This window comes from Martes martes (assembly GCF_963455335.1).
Source record: "Martes martes genome assembly, chromosome: 5".
NCBI lineage: Eukaryota > Metazoa > Chordata > Mammalia > Carnivora > Mustelidae > Martes > Martes martes.
In genome coordinates this window covers 52290184-52309896 of record NC_137892.1, presented here as the reverse complement: position 1 = coordinate 52309896, position 19713 = coordinate 52290184, and the positions used below count along the sequence as shown (strand labels likewise).

General features: G+C 34.6%; 1 protein-coding gene across 1 annotated transcript in view; it reads left to right on the top strand.

Moving 5' to 3' along the window:
• ADGRV1 (adhesion G protein-coupled receptor V1) overlaps positions 1-19713 on the top strand; it is a gene marked incomplete at its 5' end in the record, with an annotated part of 491204 nt that overhangs the window by 324530 nt on the left and 146961 nt on the right. The window contains one exon of the mRNA XM_080804325.1: positions 3014-3192. Coding sequence (XP_080660451.1) covers positions 3014-3192 — 179 coding nt within the window. The remainder of the gene's footprint in view (positions 1-3013; positions 3193-19713) is intronic.

Below are 19713 nucleotides of genomic sequence, written 5' to 3'. Positions count from 1 at the left end.
GGGGCAGGCAGAGAGAGAGGGGGGAAGCAGGCTCCCCGCTGAGCAGAGAGCCCGATGCGGGGCTCGATATCAGGACCCTGAGATCATGACCTGAGCCGAAGGCAGAGGCTTAACCCACTGAGCCAACCAGGTGCCACTCTACCACACTATATTAAAATAACTTAAAATTCAAGTAAAACGTGAAATTAGGTAGTCAAAACAAATCTTATGTTTGGGCCATATGGTATTTCTAAAATAATTAGACATCATTTAATTACATAGTATTTGAATTCTATAGCAAAAAGGGAAAAAAGAAAAAAAAACATACAATGGGAAATATGTCTTTAGGGTACACCTCAGTGGTTGGATTCTTTTGGGAAGAAAAGGGATTTATATTTTTAAGTCAACAAAAGCTTGTGACTACAGGAACTTGTTTTGCTTAATTGACTGTTCAACAACACTGTGCCTTGAGCTCTTTGGAGCAGAAGCCATGCATCTACAAATCGAACAGTTACACTTGTTTCGGTCTTATCTGAGCCTCTGGTAAAGGTCAAACAATTGCTGAAAGGTTGAGTGATTCTAACTGATGGAACTAATGTCCATTTTTGTAAAGGCAGACATTTTGGAAATATCCCAATCTCTATTATGATGAATCAACTTATGAGTTATTTACTGTGCTCTGCTTTCTGATTCTTCCACCAACAACACCCATGTGTTACCATCTTATATGGATACAAACACAAACATCTATTTAAAATAAATAATTAGCAATTTTATTTTGGAGATGGGCTCGTCATCCTTCCTTTGCCTGAATTTTCATTCTCTAACAGGCAGTTTGATCACCTCAGTGTCAGATACTTGATACAATCACACTTACTTGGGTGCATGTCCCTGTACTAATTATGGAAAGAAGGGGGAAAACCCTGTTGGATTTAATGATCCAAAAAAGAAGTTAGAACAAATTTACATAAGCAACAAGTCAAATTACTCATAATTACAGATATATGCAGGTGTACATAAAGATATGGAGTGCTGACAGGAAATAAAATTCAGAGACAAAAATCTCCAAGTAACCAAACATTTTTATTTTTCCCTTGTTTAGCCCAGTCAATACTAATCCCTCAAGGCTGATTTGGTCCAGATAGAGTCTTACTTAGAAGCCTCTGTAAATAGCACCTGAAAGCCTTTCCATGAACATAAGGCATGTTTATTTATCACATAGAAAGACCTTCCATCGTATCACAGCTTACTTTGGTCTTAAACTATTTATCTTTTGTCTTTCACACTGTCTGACATCCTAATAGGAGATTTAAGGGAGCAGGCAACATTTCCCAATGCTGACTATGTGCTCAGCCTTTCATACATAATATCTCATTTAATCTTTAGAGTAACCTCATTGTATACATGGGGAAACTGAAGCTCTGGGATTGTTGTTGCTTGCTACTGATTATCCCTCTGATGTATATATGAATACATATATATGTATGTATATATGTATATATATGTAATTTATCTATACTCACATTTTTCCACCATAAGAAACTAAGAAGGGGGATTTATCTAGTGAAGAAGTATCATTGTGTGAAATACATGACATTCAGTGTTGTTTTTGTGCTAAATGATAATTAAGTGTAAGTGCCTAATGGAAAAAGAACACTAGAAGGCAGAATATGTAAGTTCTTTAGGTGTAGGATCAAAGTGCGGGATTTGGGGCCGATAAGAACAATTTCTTTTCCTATTCTGTTTATCTAATGTGTCCCCTCATCCCTCTCTATATACTTATCCTTTTTATATTTTTTTAAAGATTGTATTTATTTATTTGAGAAAGAGAGAGCACAAGTAGGCAGAGTGGCAGACAGAGGGAGAGGGAGAAACAGACTCCCCCCCAAGCAGGGAGCCTGACATAGGGCTCAATACCAAGACCATGGGATCATGTCCTGAGGCAAAGGCAGATGCTTAACTGACTGAGCCACCCAGGTGTCCCTCATTTTTATATTTCTTATCTTAATAAGAAATAAAGGATATAAAATACACTATAAATATAAAATACATACTTTCTGTGATGACTTCTTTCCCACTTCCTTGGAAGCTAACATAAAGGAAAGTAAATACCTCCCTCATCTCTTTCACTTCTATATCCCCCATGCTTGGACTGGTCCCTGAAATTTAGTAATAATAAATATAATAATAAAATAGACAATAAATAATTGTCAAGTAGATGAATGAAAAAAAGAGCATATAAACTGAGAAAAATAGGTACAAAACCTACTCCATCACAGAACTTTTATCTCTGTGAAGTCATTTTCTGTTTACTCATATATGTCTTCTGCTGGGGACTGACATGGGGCTATCTTCACAATTATATACCCATTCCCTGGAAAAGTATCTAGCCCTCTCATATGATAAGGCCTTAAGAAAATTTATCAGGGGTGTCTGATTGGCTCAGTCAGTTAATTAACCAACTCTTCATTTCAGCTCTGTCATGATCTCGGAGTCGCGACATTGAGCACCATGTTGGACTCTGTGCCCACTGGGGAGTCTGCTTGAGATTCTCTCTCTCCCCCTCTCCTTCTGCTCCTTCCCCCACCCCATGTGCTCTTGCTCTCTCTCACTCTTGAAAAATATCAATAAAAATCTTTTAAAAAGTTATCAAAAGTCTGAAACAAAGGGCTGTTCACTTTATTATCATCATGAAGCTGTTCACATGGGAAGTAGGTTTGAATGTCAGTGTATGTTTCTTCAACATGCACAGAACAATCACAGAGGACTATGGCTGTGAATAAATCAAAGCAAACTAAGGAAAATAAAAAGTACAATTAACATTTTCCAGTGTTTCAAGATTTTGAGGTATTCTGAATTTCTTGGATCTACAAAATATGTGAATCATCTAAAAAACAAAGAAACAAACAAAAAATAATTATTAAGTAATTCTAGCCTTTGTTGGACCATAACACTATATGTCCAGCCCAGGTGAGTTTGTGTCCTGTGACATTAGACAGAACTTGCTCATTTTATGTTCTGTTTCCTTCCTTAGTCTGTGAATTTCTGGTATGTACTGGTGATGAATGATGAACACACAGAGAGACGATATCTGCTGTTTTTCCTTCTGAGTTGGGGACTTCCAGCCTTTGTGGTGATTCTTCTCATTATTATTTTGAGAGGAATCTATCATCAGAGCATGCCACAGATCTATGGACTCATCCACGGTGACCTGTAAGTACATCCAGGCAGAACTCATTGCCTTCTTAGCCTTCGTGTACTCAGATAACTTCATTAGTAGATGGTGGAGCATTTGACTAAGCAGCATGGCCGAACAATGAATACCAGGCAGACCTCTGCTTTCCCACCAGACTGACTAAATCTCTACTTCCTCTAATTATCCCTTTAAGTAAGAAACTGTTGCCTTTCTAGTTCCTCTGATGGATACAGTTTTCTCAGGTGAGTTGAGGTATTAGACAATTCTCAGTAATTTGTACCTTAGCATAATTTAATTTATTAGATTTATTAGATTAAGACCAATACCTAGTAATACAATACCTAGTAAAATCAGGGAACTATGAAAGTTTTGATAAAGAATAGAATCAGTGAAAAATATGGAGTGTAGTGTATTATCTAAGGAATCTGACATTTTGGGGGAGGTTGGGAAGGGAAGGATGGCAGTCACTGTCATCCATAACATCCTTAAATATCAAAAGGCTGTATCAGAGTGAATGGAGAGTGTCTGCAAAAGGACACAAGAAGGAGACAGGGTCAACTGGGACCGTCTTATATGTTCTGACTAAGGTGCATTAATAGTCTTTAAATGTAACAAATCTTTATACACACACATATACATGCCTTAATCTTGAATCTGGTATCTTACAGCTTTGAGGACTACTCAACCCCTTTTACTGACTCCATATGCAGGAGGGGAAAACAAATTTTATAATAAAGTTTAATCAGCTCCCTTGGTGTAATGAGGATTAGATGGGGAAAGTAACATTTCCAAATAAGAAAGAATAACCTATTCCCAGTTTTATGATGACAGTTTACCTAATTATCTCACAGGTTACTGTGAAGATCAAAATGAGTTAATTGATGTGAAAAATCTTTGAAAGTAGAAGTACTATATAAGCAGATGTCATTTCAGTATCATTATTGCCTCTGATCAGTTATAATTGTTATTACTTAATAAATAATTGTAACTAATGTATGCAAATGTATTTCACAAATGGGCAATCACACACACATATCCCACACACTATTCAACCAAGGAAACTAGCTTTGTGATATGCACACACCCACTGAGAGGCCATATATAGTAATTTTTTATTGAGATTCATTAAGATTCCCTCATACTGATTACTTTATAGCATTATAATATATTTTGTGCTTATAAAATTCCTAAAGCCTGATCTTCTAGAAGGGAATTATTGTGTCTTTTCAAAATTATATTATGACACTTTGTTACCCCTGGCATTAATTTAAATATTGGGCAGCCAGGATTAATTTCAGAAAGTTTGACATCATTCTTTGTCAAATACAAAGTAACCATGAGACAAACCCTGGTGGCCAGCTGCCCATCCCTTTCACGAGTTTCCTGGCAAGACAGGACTTATTTGGCAGCAGTTTTAGCATTACATGTGTACCCACCCAGCCTTGATAGATGGGACCTGATGAAAGTGATATTAATTAAAAGGAACTCATGGTACTTGTAAAGGGGTTTTTAAAGAGGGAAATAAACTATTATGCAAGAATGTCCAAATCGACTGTTAAAATCTTTGCCTTCTGAGGCTTTTGCAAAAAGTTTTTTATTATCAGCTCAGTTATAATAAATGAAATGCGGGGCGCCTGGGTGGCTCAGTGGGTTAAAGCCACTGCCTTCAGCTCAGGTCATGATCCCAGCGTCCTGGGATCGAGCCCCGCATCGGGCTCTCTGCTCAGCAGGGAGCCTGCTTCCTCCCTTCTCTCTCTGCCTGCTTCTCTGCCTACTTGTGATCTGTCTGTCAAATAAAAAAAAAAAAAAAATCTTTAAAAAAAATAATAATAATAAATGAAATGCAAAATACATTAACCTCTACCTGGTTTTAATATGATAGGGATTATTAGACCAAAAGTGACTGAGTTTTGTAAGTATTATAAGTTACTTGTGTCCTCCACAAAAAATTCCTAAATCATCCCTATGTAAATTTGTTACAGTTTTTAAAATTTTTTTTAATTCTGTATTTTTAATTATCACTTTAATCTCAATATAAGGATACAAGTTACTATATTATTTATGAAAAATCTTGTATACCTTGATCATGTATAAACATACCTTTTCTTTCAGAGTAATGATAGGATTTGTGATGGTGTGAAATAGTAGCTCATTTGTTGTGCAGTGGTTACTTCATAGTAATAAACAATTTCTTTTGAGTAAAGAATTTTCTCTAAATAGATCTCTATTGAATCAATATGTACAAGTTGCTTTTTAAAAGATGTTTTTGTCAAATTTTGGAACCAAGATTATGATAATTTCATGAAAACAGGGAGTGATCTCTCTTTGCCTGTTAGCTGGAACGGTTTTCAAGTTTGGTGTTATTTCTTCCTTAGTTTTTTTTGGTTTTTTGTTTTTTAAAGTAAGCTCTGTGCCCAACATGGGGCTTGAACTCAAGACCCTAAGATTAAAAGTTGCACCGCTTGGGGTACCTGGGTGGCTTGGTCGCTTCCAACTCCCTGGAGTGGGGCTCTTGTGTGGAGCTCTCCTCTCTCTTTCTCGAATAATTAAATAAATCTTAAACAAATAAAAGGTCCAGATTTCATTTCCTTTGGTTATATATGCAGAGATGAGATCGTTGGGTCATATAATAGTTCTGTTTTTAATTTTCTGAGGAACCTCCATACTGTTTACTCTAGCGGCTGTGCCAGTTTACATTCCCACCAACATTCTGTGATCTTTATTATTTCCTTTCTTCTGCTAACTGTGGGCTGAGTTTGTTCTTTCTTTCTAGTTCCTTGAGGTGTTGTTAATTTGCTAGGTTGTTAGGTTGTTAATTTGACATCTTTCTTTTTTCTAATGTAAGCACTTATCACTATAAATATCATCTTAGAACTGTTTTTTCTGCATCCCATGTTTTGGTATGTTGTGTTTCTGTTTTTGTACTTTTTCAGGGTACTTTTTTATTTCCCTCTTGATTTCTTCTTTTTACCCATTAGTTGTTTAGGAATATATTGTTTAACTTCCACATATTTGTGAATTTTTTAGTTTTCTTCCTGTTATTGATTTCTAGTTTCATACCATTGTGGTTGGAAAAGATATTTGGTATGATTTCAGTCTTCTTAAATTTGTTAAGACTTGTTTTGTAGCCTAATGTATGATCTATTTTGGAGAATGTTCTGTGTGTGCATTAGAAGAATATATATCCAAAAAAAAAGAAGAAGAAGAATGTATATCTTGCTACTATTGGATTGAATGTTCTGTATATATCTTTAGGCCCATTTAATCTAACTATAGTTCAAGTCTAACATTTTCATTTGATAAATCCATCATTAAAAATGGAATATTAAAACTCCCTACTATTATTGTATTGTTGTTTGTTTCTCCATCCGATCTGTTAGTATTACCTTAATATATTTGGGTGCTCTGACATTAGGTACAGATGTATTTATGATTGTTATATACCCGCTTGATGAATTGCCCCTTTATCATTATTATATCATGGCTTACTTTATTACTTGTTATACCTTTTTGAGTTGAAGTTTATTTTGTCTGATATAAGTATAACACTCCCCCCGCTTAGCTCTTTTGGTTTCCACTTGATGAACTATCTTTTACATTTTTTTAATTTTGAATCCATGTATGTCCCTGAAGCTGAAGTGACTCTCTTGTGGGCAGCATACAATTAGATCTTTTTTTTTTTCTTTTAATCCATTCAGTTACTCTGTCCTTTTATTGGACAACTGAGTTCATTTACATTTAGAGTACACATTGATATGTAAAAACTTACTAATGCCATCTTACTAATTGTCTTCTGTTTTGTTCTTCCCATACTCCTTTCTTCTTTCTCTGCTGTCTTCTTTTATTAATTGGTGGTTTCCTTAGTGGTATACTTTGATTCCTTTCTTTTTGTCTTTTGTGTGTCTACTGTAGGTTTTTGTTTTGTGATTACGGTGGGGCTTACATAAAACAACATCTAGATGTAACTGTTTTATGCTAACAACTTAACTTTAATCACATGCACAAACTCTACCCTTTCACTTTATCCCTCCTTTTGCAACTCACCTCTTTTTACACTGAGTATTCATTTAAAAATTCATGAGGCTGTCATTATTTTTAATCTTTTTTTTTCTTCAATCTTTATGCTAGAATTATATGATTAACATACCATGGTAATACACTATTGAGAATTCTGAATTTGACCATATAGTTTCCTTTACCAGTATTCTGTATATTTTCATGTATTTTCAGGTAACCAGTTAGCATCCTTTCATTTCAGCCTTGAGAACTCCTCTCACCTTTTCTCATAAGGCAGGACTAGTGGTGATGAAGTCCTTCAGCTTTTATTTTTGTGGGGAAATCTTTATTTCTCCTTCATTTCTGAAGAATAATTTGCCTGACAGGGTATTCTTGATTAGCACATTTTATTTTTCCTTTCAGCACTCTGAATATATCATCCCACTCTTTCCTGGCCTGTAAGGTTTAAGCTGAGAAATCCACTGATAGCATTAGTGGGCTTCCCTTGTAAGTTACATGCTTGTTTTCTGTCTCTGCTTTTAAGATTCTCTTTGTCTTTGATTTTTCACAGTTTTATTATAATGTGTTTTGGAGAAGCTGAGATTGTTTGGGGACTTATATATGTAGAAGTCCAATAAACATCTTTACCAGAATGACACACAGCTTTCTTATACTTAGTCTGTTTTAAATTGATCTTCTAAATGTGTGCTTTGACCTACATTTTCTAGGAAAGAGCCACCATGCACCTGGGAACCCACAAGTTTTTCTACTTCTTTTTTTACTCTACTTTTTTTTTTTTCTACATGCTATTAATCACAGTTATTTTCTAACCTAATTCCTAAATGTCTTCCTAATTTACTTTCTCATTTTCATCTTTATCTTTTATTTCATCATTGTCTCTTCCGTTCATTTCTGTCATCTTTGTCTGCTCTCTCAGGTTGCCTCCTAACTTGTGTTCCTCTCTCTGATTTCTTCCTTTTTGAATCCATCTACTAAATTCTGAAAGATGGAAATGTTCATATCACTCTAATGCTTAAAAACCCAACAGTTGCTTTTCATTAACTTCAAGATCCTGGACTGTTAGGTCATCCATAGTTGACACTAACCTGTCGAACAAGCTTCCTTAGCATCCCTCATACCATCCTCCCCAGTTATCCTTTGTAACTGAATCATTTGATATTTCCCATTATTTCTTGTGCCTATACCTTTGAATATATCCTTTATGTCTCAAATGGTTTTCTTTCCTTTTGTCTGCCTAGAAAATACCTATTTTTCCCCTTTAAACATCAGCTTAAATATCAACTCTATGGAGCATCTAGTTTCAGATTAATGAGTCTATCCTCATTAGACTCAGAACCTTTCATAAATCCTGTGATTGTACCAATCATACCATATTGAGAATTTTTGGAATATTCACAAATATTATAAGTATTTGATGATTATGTCAGCTATATTAATTGAAATTCAGAGTGGAGATCAGTGATTAGTAACTGGTAACAGATGGTAAAAAGTTACTAAATTTTTGAAGGATGCAGGGCTTAATGTATTCTTTGATGTAAATACTGGAACTGGAAAAAGGAAATCCTTAACAACCAAAGGAAGTATATACAAATAAGGGATTAGAGATAACTTTCATGCTTTCTCTATGCAGTAACATATTTATATTAAAATTGATAATATGATTATCAAAATGTATCTAAAATACTCGGAAGTCACCAAATAATACTGAATATCTCAACACTCAAAATACTACATGAGGACTGTCAATTTTTTTCATATATACATAAAAGATCAAATTCTAATTTACCTCAAGTAATGGATTTTTTATCTAGATTTAAGTTACACAACATGATCTGGAGAAAAGTCCTACAGAGATTATAAAATTTAGAATTTGCTTTTGTGTGTAAAATAGAAAATCCAGTATAGACTTGTTACTGCTTCTTTATCACTGAGCCAGATGATCTTATGACTCTATGAGGAATCATACTATACTCAGAATTCACAAAAGGCTTCCTATACCTTTAATGTGTTCTTAATGACATTTTCATCACTTTTTGAAATTGATTCTAGAAATTCTTCCAGCTTTCTTTTTATCTTATAATTGAACAGTGGGCTTTACTAAAATAATGTCAAAGTAAAGGAAATCTGGCCTTGATTGATTTCCATTGGTTGCCAGAAATAATTCTAATGAGAATACCCAGGGGTAGCCTCTCTCAAATAGTTTATAGAGTGTCTTTGGGATTATTTGTCTCTTTTTCTTGGATTCGCTTCTTGGCTACTTTACGAAAAAGAAACAAGGTGAAGTATGGAACTAGAGGGTATTATGCTTAGTGAAATAAGTCAATCAGAGAAAGACAACTATCATATGATCTCCCTGATATGAGGAAGTGGAGATGCAATGTGGGGGGTTTGAGGGGTAGGAAAAGAATAAATGAAACAAGATGGGATTGGGAGGGAGACAAACCATAAGAGACTCTTAATCTCACAAAACACACTGAGGGTTGCTGAGGGGAGGGGGGTCGAAAGAGGGGGGTGGGGTGATGGACATTGGGGAGGGTATGTGCTATGGTGAGTGCTGTGAAGTGTGTAAACCTGGCGATTCACAGACCTGTACCCCTGGGGCTAATAATACATTATATGTTAATTTAAAAAATTAAAAAATTAAAAAAAAAGAAACAAGGTGAAGAGAAATCCCTAGTCTGACCAAGCAAAGTGCAAAGCAAAAGGATATAGAACTGAGTCAAGAGCTAGGGTAGGAGCAAAGGTAATGCAGCCCTGAGAATTGTCCCTAAAGGGATGAAAAGCCATTATTGGTCCCACAATTCTGTGGCTATGAAAGGACAGAGTGACTGAGAATGAGTGTAGAGTCATGTCATAGAGAAGAGAGGACAGTGAAGACTTTCCCTCTCTCACTATTCTTACTTTTCATCTGCAAAATCCTGACACATTAATAAATGTCAGTAACAGTAAAACTGACATAATAATGATGATAGGTTGGTTTTTATTTCTAAAATACTTGCTTTGGGTTTCTGGAGGGGAAGGTGGTGAGGGAATGGGGTAACTGGGTGATGGACATTAAGGAGGGCATGTGATGTAATGAACACTGGGTGATGAATCACAGATGTGTACCTCTGAAACCAATAATATATTTTATGTTAATAAAAAAATAAGTAAAATAAAATGCTTGCTTTTTCTCTTTCTTGCTAATTCATGTGAATACAAACTTAAAAAAAGTCAGCTTATACTTATAGAATAACTATAATGGGCAAAGATCTAAGTGAACTCTCTTCTATTTAAGCTGAGAATTTGTTAACTCATAATGAAAAAATGAATATTAATTTTAACATTAATTATAGTTTTAAAATTTTGTAGTATTTCAGTTTTAGTATTTTAGCATCATGTTTTACTCTTCTTAGTTTTAACAAATCTTAATTATAACCTCTTCTGATTATCCTGGTCCTGAACTGAATTACCCATTTTATAAATTACTTAATCCTCTGAAAACAATCTAATTTTGCTAGCTGTATTAGGAGAAATGTTGTTAATATAGAGAACAAATCTATTTTCTAAATTAGAACTAAGTAGAAGTAATAGCACTCTATGGAAAGTATGATATCATATGAGACTCTTTATTTTTATTAAATTACTTAAAAAGAGAATCATGAATCATGAAAAAATCATGAAAAAAATGTTTATAAACATAGGGAGACTATTTACTTATTGTCTGAGGATTAGAGAAAATCCCCATGTATCTATGAAAGAGGAGTATTGTGAAGACCTCTTCATAGATATGCACAGGTGTGGGGTATATTATTGCACATGGTTATTATTGCACACACACACACCATATATATATATATATATATATATATATATATATATATATATGGAGAGAGAGAGAGAGAGAAGCTTTAGATTGGCATTTTCCATTCATTCAGAGCTCCAAAGTAAAGAGGTATTGGAAGTATGCTTTCCTTCAAGGTCTTAGAATAAAAGTATTGAAGGGTTGGAAAATATCTAGCTTGCCTTAATAACACAAAAACATTATGATTCAAACCCTGTTCAGGTTATCTTGAACTTCTTATTCTAGATATTCAGTTTATTTTACTTTTTAGTGGGTACTGATTAACAACTCATTTCAGTTATCTTATCTCATTCTCTTATCTTGTGTTAGCTTTCTCTCTCCTAGCAACACCTTAGCTTTTGTGACTACTGCTTTTTTTTTAAGATTTTATTTATTTATTTGACAGACAGAAATCACAAGTAGGCAGAGAGAGTGGGGAAGCAGGCTCCCTGCTGAGCAGAGAGCCCAATGCCGGGATTGATCCCAGGACCCCAGACCATGACCTGAGCCCAAGGCAGAGGCTTAACCCACTGAGCCACCCAGGCACCCCTGTGACTACTGCTTTGTCTCTCTGAGAAAAATTCTGTCGGGTGCATTGAGTTACATCCTTCATGGCTTCTCAGTCCCTAGACTCTTCTCTTTTCAGGCAAGGCAGAACCTGGACAAAATAAGAACTTTATAAAGCATCAAAGCCAGTCCCCATGCACTTCTTGAGTAATCTTTACATCATTGCAGACAAATGTTCATTTACTTTATGGTGGAACTCATCTGTGAGAAAAAATTTATTTCCTCCCAGGGTGCTTTTTCACATACAATAGAAATCCTGTAGATTCTGGCTCTGTATTTAGTTGCTGAGTTCATACCAAAAAACAAACAAGAAACAAAAAGTAACCTCATATTTTCAACTTGATAAGCCTTCAGTTTGTCACGGTTCTTTTTTTTCTCCAAGCTTAACATTTACTTGTTAAAATATATCCTCATATGATATGCTTTTGCATCTTTTCTCTCTTGGTAGCTCTCCTCTAAATTTGTTCTATCGATATCAATCTTTTTTCTTCTTACATTTTGTTTTTTAAAGAATTTTAAACACAGAAAATTTGTAGAAATTGTCAGCATTCATATATATACTCTTCACCCTGGGTACACACATACATACTTACATAACCATAGTGCAATGATCAAAACCAGCATAGTAACTGTGATAATAAATGACAGACCATGCTCAGATTTCAGCAGTTTCTTCTGCAGTGTGCTTTTTCTGTTCCAAAATCCAAGGATTCCACACGTCATTCAGTGACCGTGCCTCATTATCTCTTCCAATCTGATAGTTCCTCTGTCTTCCCTTGTTTTTTACTTTTGATTAATACTGGTCAGTAATTTTATGAATGTCTCCAAATTTGGTTTTATTTAATCTTTTTGCATCATTAGACAGAAGTTGGGCATTTTTTGCAAACATGGCACACAATATAAAAGTATAAGTTTTTTTTTGTGTCAACGTGTTTTCAGTTCACTTGGGTATACACCTAAGAGTGGAATTGTTGGGTCATATAATTTAACTTGCTGCTTTCAAGATTCTCTCTTTGTCTTTCAGCAGTTTAATTATGACATGGCTAGATACAGTTCTCTCTAGTTTATCCTAATTAGAGTTTGTTGAGCTTCTTGGATATGTAGATTGATGTTTTTCATCAGATTTTAGAAGTTTGGGGCCATTATTTCTCCAGATATTCTTTCTGCCTCTTTCTTTACTCTTTTGGGACCCTTAATATGCATTTGTTTATAAGCTTGATGGTGTCCCAAGAACACTGAGATTCTGTTGATCTTTCTTCATTGTTTTTCTTTCTGTTCCTCAAACTTGATAATCTCAACTGACTTATCTTCCTATTTACTGATTCTTTCTTCTACCTGCTCAAAACTGCTATTGAGTCCTTATAGTGAAATTTTTATTTTAGTTATTATACTTTTTAACTTTAGAATTTCTGTTGGTTGTTTCTTTGCATGGCTTGTAGCTTTTATGTATTCTAAATATTATAATGTGGAAAACCTAGAGATTATATTCTCCCTTTTTCCTGAGTTTGTTGTTTTTGCTCATTACAGTAGTAGTTGTTCATTTATTGAGTTTTATGAACTAATTCTCTAAATGTGTAAGTCTAAATTCTATAAATATTTTTTGTGATATGTGACTACTAATCTATATTCTGTTAATTTAGTGGTTAGTTAATGATTGACAAATATTTCCTTAAATGCCATCAAACAATAAATCTCTCACTCTTTGCCAAGGGGCTCTGTGTGCATGTTAGAACACGACTTCAACCCTCCAGCAGGCAGATGAAAACTCCCCCTTAACCTTCACTTTTGCTTAGGTAGGTATTCAAACTTAATCAGTGGTGAGAAAACCCAGGGCCTTCTCAAGTCTTTCCTGAGCATAAACACATCGCTAGGCATGCATGTGGATTTCTAAATTCTCAGGCACACTGAAGCTTTTCAAAACCTCTGTGGGCATCGCATACTCCAGGTTCTCTTTATTTTTCTTCCCCCCCACCACCAAATATTTATTTATTTATTTGCAAGATGGGGAGAGTGCTGGGCGAGGATCAGAGAGGGGGAGAGAGAGAGAGAATGTGTCCCAACCAGACTCCAGACTGAGTATGAAGCCCAGCATAAGACTCGATCCCATGATGCTGAGATCATGGCCTGAGCCAAAACCAAGAGTCAAACCCCAGCTTTTCTCATAAGCCTTTTGGATTGTCTTGCCGCAGTTGTTGTTATCCTCTAATTCAGGCAGCCGTTAAGTTTAATCACTTGCCTTACATTGTTTTTAATAAACAAACCTATCCCTTCACCCCCTAATTCTTGCCCCCTAACCAAGGAGCAGAATTTCTGCACTGACTGGACTCTGAGACAGGTCCTTACAAGGTGGAGCTTTCATTAGAAATGAAGCTTTGAGAGAACTACAGCTGCATTCTTCTTCCCACTCAGGTTTCTTCCCTAGAGGCTACCAGATTGTGCTGGGCATGTGAGCTGTTATTGTTCAAGGCTGCATGAAACTAGAGATCAGAGTATGAAACTAGAACATGTTAAACTGCCTTGAAGCTTGCTGTTCCTACTAAAAATCAGCTTTTGAGTCTTAATTCTAGTACACAAGCATTCAACTATTAAATAAATATGCTTGACTTTAGAACACCCACGTACTGAAATGCAGGGACCCAAAAAAGTATAGTTTAGAAAACTCACTATACTAAGTATGTCTGGAGATGTGGCTGGAAGATTTTTTTTTTCAATTGGAGCGCAGTAGAAAGAACAGGAGCTTTGGAAGTAGGTAGACAAGAAGTCAAATACTGGCTCTGCCATGTTCTTACTCTGTGACCCTGCACAAGTTACCCTCTGAGAGTTTAAAGTTCCATGTCTGTGGAGTAGGAATAATAAAACCTATGTCACAGAACTGTGGTGTGGACTGAGATGATGCATGTGCAAAACATCATGTGTGTATGCAGTGTCTGGCACACCGGAGGGGTCAGTTCATGAAAGCCTCATTTACTGCTCTGGGAATGTGTGGCTCATGTGAAGTAGCAATTACATCGCCCCTGCCTAAATATTATTGACCCTATCAATTCTTAAAGAATTGCTTATCATTTTATTACCTCCAGGCATTCTGATACTATTAAATTATTTCTACCCTTTTCTTTGACATTAAGATTGCAAACAATACCCTCTTCCATATTTCTGAAACTCAGAAGATTTTATCAGCCTAACTTTGAAGTTTTTTGTTTTTGTGATAAATGAGGGAAAAAATACCTCTAAAGCTTTCCTTCTTTTATGATACTATCTCATTTAGTTTTGACTGATGTAACAGAATAATTCCATACACTGGGTGACTTTACCAACAAACGTTTATTTTTCGTAGTTCTGGAAGCTGGAAGTCCAGATCAAGGTTCCGTGGTCACTTCTTAGTGAGAGCCCTTTTACTGATTATGCCCTCAGGTAGCCTTCCCCCACATGGGCAGAAAGAGGGATTCTGCATTTCCTATTTTTATCAGAGCGTTAACCCTATCTTGAGGCCCCACCCTCATGATCTAATCTACAATAATTCCTTCTCAAAGGCTCCACCTCCAAATACATCACATTGGGGGTTAGGGTTTTAGCATGTGAATTTTATGGCAGATGGAACATTCATTCCATGGCAGGTGTTTTCTATAGTTTACCTGAATGTGAATATACTCTGAAGTAAGTGATTAAGTATCCATTTAGTTCCAAGGAGTCTTTTTTGGTAAGGCTATGAGTTGTGAAAAATAGTAGAACTTTACTGTCATTTTTGTTGAAAGCTAAGGAACTATATTCTTCTGTATCCAGGAACAATCAGGTTTATTCTAAAATTATTCTCAGAGAGTTGTATCATATAAATGTTTTTATTTATGATGACTTCATTAGTATCAGTAATAGATCTTTCCAAGTCTTAATACTTACTATAATAACAATGATATTTTAATGTATAGCTTCACCTATAACTTCATCCCAAAGATAATTTGGTCTATTTTTTTGCCTTTTTTCTCTGCATATGCATACACTCATATACGTATACACATGCATTCACAACAAAAGCAAGATACTATATGTACTATTTTGCAGTTTACTTTTCACTTATGAGACAGTTTTCTATATTAATCTATATATATTAATCACATTCTATCCTGTAATGTTCTACTATGTTTGTTTCACCAACCCTTCTTTGGCAGACTTCTGGACTATGTCTAGTTTTGTTTTGTTTTTTTAAATAACACTGTTGTAATGACTATCCCTCTAAAGGTATGTTTGTTATATTTGTGTTAATATTTTCCATAGGATGAATTTTGAGCAAAGGAATGGCTCATTTGAAGGATATATTTATAATTTTTGACTTTAAAATATATTACCAAAGTGTAATAACCTGTTGCCCCACATTCTTGCCAATTCTGGGCATCAGAAGTTTTTTTTCAGTGTTTGCAAATGTGAGATTTTATAAAAAAAATTTTTAAATTTTCATTTCTTTAATAATTAGTATATTTTAATAGCTTCATTTATTCTGTACCAGACATTATACTAAGTACATGGTCTTATATATATATCTTTCCATAGCTTTATTTAGCATTTTTCTTTTGTCAATTGCTTGTTCATCTCCCCGCATTAATTTTTCTGATTGTTTGTTCATGTTTTCTAATAATATGAAGAGTATTTGTTTCTCATTTTCTTTTTTTAAAGGTGAGGTTGGCTATAGTAGGGCTATTACTTTTGTCTCCCTTGAATTTTTATTTCTCTATTAACACATCATTCTCCTGTCCATTTTTAAGGAAATTTTACATTTTAATGTATGAGATGGGTTTTTGTGTAATATCAGATCATTTCAGGGAATTATTTTAAATATTTTGTGTGCTAATTAAATTTTCCAAGTACAGTGATAGAGTTAACATGTTGAGAACATTTGAAGTGATTTAATCAGGGTCAAAATGGTGAATATGTGTTGCCACAAGAACCTCAGTCTCTATTCATCTTAATTTATTAACTAGAGGCAGAATCAGGAAGACTAATGATCACTTTTTAATGCAAAGGGCTAAGAACTTAGGCATTTGAAATATCAAGCCAAATAAAGCATTGGTAAGGAAGTAATTGTAAAACTGTGGGAGGTGGAGTAATACTCATAGAGATGCTTGTGAAATTGCATTTTATCATGCTTATTTCCTTTAAAAATTTTAGAGATCAAATGCAAAAGTTGGTCAGCCTCATTTTCAGATATTCTTTATTACAGAGTATTTTGCAGTGTCACAAAAATTCTCGTTTGAGAAACTGAAAATTTCAAGCTTATACAGCCACAAAGGTCAAGTTTGTATTAGTTCAGGAACCAAATCAGTTATTTATAGAGGAAGTTCTGTTGAAGATAATTCTAATGAAAAAGGAAATGTCCACAAACATAAACAGTGTGTCAAACAGGATACTTAGTACAATTTAAGAAAGCTGTTCCTGGCTTGAAAGGATTTTCTGACAGTTGATTTTTGGGTTGTATATTTTACTTCATAACTTCTCAGAGGAAGGGTATCTGCCTGCTTAATGTAATTTTCTTTTCTTATTATAAAATTAATCAGTGTTTTAGAAAGTATGGAAAATTAGAAATATAATTTTTAAAAATAAAAATCAGACATATCTCCATCTTTCTAAGCTCTTCTAATTGTTGATAATTTCTGTTTATGTTCTGATTTATTTTTACTTTTATAATACAAAATTATGATTATACAGTTTTATCTCCCCATTTCACTTAATGTTATATCATTAGAATTTCCCATAGCATTAACTATACCTCAGTATTTTTTAACTGGTATCACAGTATCTTTCTTTTTTTTTTTTTTTTCACAGTATCTTTCTCATGATAGAACTTATCATAATGTGTTTACCATTCCCCAGCATTGGACATTTTGGTTCTTCCCTGTCACAATTTTTAATATTTAAAAACCTGCATCAAATGTATTATATCACATTTCCACATCACAGCTTCCTTGAAATGAAATTACTGGAGATAAGAAGAAGTTTTTAGAAATACTGAAATTTAGAAATTTAGAAATATTGAAATTATAAAACCATCATCCAGAAAGGTTGTAAATACAGTCTTAGTGATATTTCTTGAAAGTACCAGTCTCCCAACACCAGTGATAGTCTTGATTGTGAGCTTCATGATTTTGACAGGTAAATGTGATATATTAGGGTTTTTCAGAGAAGTAGAACCAATAGGGTATAGATAGATGAGAGATAGATGGGTAGATATACAAATAGGTAGATATAAATTTATGATAAGGAATTGGTTTAATGAGACTGGAGACAGCAATTATCACAGTTTGCAAGAAAAGTCAGCAAGCTGGAGACAGAGGAGAACAAGAAAGTGTAGTTCCAGGCACAGACCATCAGGCAGGAAGAATTCCCTTTTTTTCAGGGGATCATCAGGGTTTTTTGTTCTATTCAGGCCTTCAGCTGATTGGATAAGGCCCATCCACATTAAGGAAAGCAATATGCTTTATTCAGGTTATCTACTGATGTAAATATTAGCTTCATCCAAAAACACCTTCACAGACACATCCAGAAAAATGTTTGACTAAATATCTGGGCATCTCATGGCCCAAACAAGTTGACATATAACCAACATATGCAATGAAATATTGTGGGGTTTTTTGCTCTTTGTTTAATGAGACCAGGGAGTTTGAATATACTTTTCTATGTTTATTGGCTGTTTGTACCTCTCTTATAAATTGTTCGTATTCTGGGACACCTGGGAGGTTCACTTGGTTAAGCATCTGCCTTTGGCTCAAGTCATGATCTCAGGGTCCTGGGATTGAGCCCTGGGTCAGTCTCCCTGCTCAGCGGGAAGTCTACTTCTCCCTCTCCCTCTTTCCCTGCCCACTGTTCGTGCTCTCTCTCTCTCTCAAATAAAGAAATAAAATCTTTTAATAAATAGTTTCGGCAGGGAGTCTGCTTCTCCCTCTGACTTTCCCTCTCTTGTGCTTTCTCTCTTTCATTCTTTCCTTCTCAAATAAATAAATAAAATCTTAAAAAAAAAAAAAAACCTCTTTATTCCTTTCCATTGGGGCAGTTCTTTGTTTCCTGAATACCAATTAACTTGTTGGATCTTTGTATCTTTCACATGTACTTTATATTCTCCCTAATTTCTCTCCTGTTTGTGTTTTTGTCTCTCAAACATTTCCTACATTTTGCTTATTCCATTGCTAGCAGTATTTATTTTATTCCTTATGCTCTTAAATAACTTACTATTTGTGCGTGATGTTATTTTTCAGATCAGAGTTCAGGGAATGTTATATTATTATGGTCTGGCATTTTGTATTCAGAGAGTAGCTTGAAACTATTTTTCCATTTAGGTAAATTTATTCTTCATCATCTTGGATGCTTTTGATCTTTAAATTTTTGTTTCTGTAATGTAGAAGTTTGGTTGGAACGTGTAGTTGTAGCTATTTTTTCTTTACATTTGTCTGGTACTTGGCCCTTAATCCACAGACATGTTGCATTCTGCTCAATTGAGTTTTCCAGTCTTTAGACATTTTATTTGCTATTTTCCCGTTGTTTTAAAATCAAAGATACCAAAGTGTTTTGATTATTTATCACTATACCTTGTCTTCTATGATTATAATAATCACACTTTAAAAAAAAAAACTTTTTTTTTCAAGTCTTTGGCTTTTTCGCATGTATCCTGCCACAGCTGCTCCATTTGTCTGCCCAGTCAGTCAGGTTTCTGCATTGTCATGCTGTTCGTCACTGTTTCCAATACAACTTTGTTGTTACTGCATATTTCCCGTCCCTTTCACCCCCTTGATGCCTCTCTCAGATTACTTTCATCTGGGCCTTACCTTATTTTGTTTCTTTCCTTAGACTTTGTCTTTTTGTATTATATTTACAGTTCTAAGGCATTTTCTAAAATTTTTTTTTGTCCCCCTAATCATTTTCAAAATCATCTTTTTTTCCCTGAAATTTGGAAGTTTCACTTTTTCTTTTCATGTATCCCACGTTGATTATTTTTTTAAATCATTTACTTATTCGAGAATGGATCTCCACGGAGACTTGTGTTGTTTGATACACAATTGCTTTGATTTTTTATTTGGCTCACCATTGTTCCTGGTTGGAATTTCTTTAAATATCAAGGTTGACTTAAAGTTCATGTACATAGTAATATCTA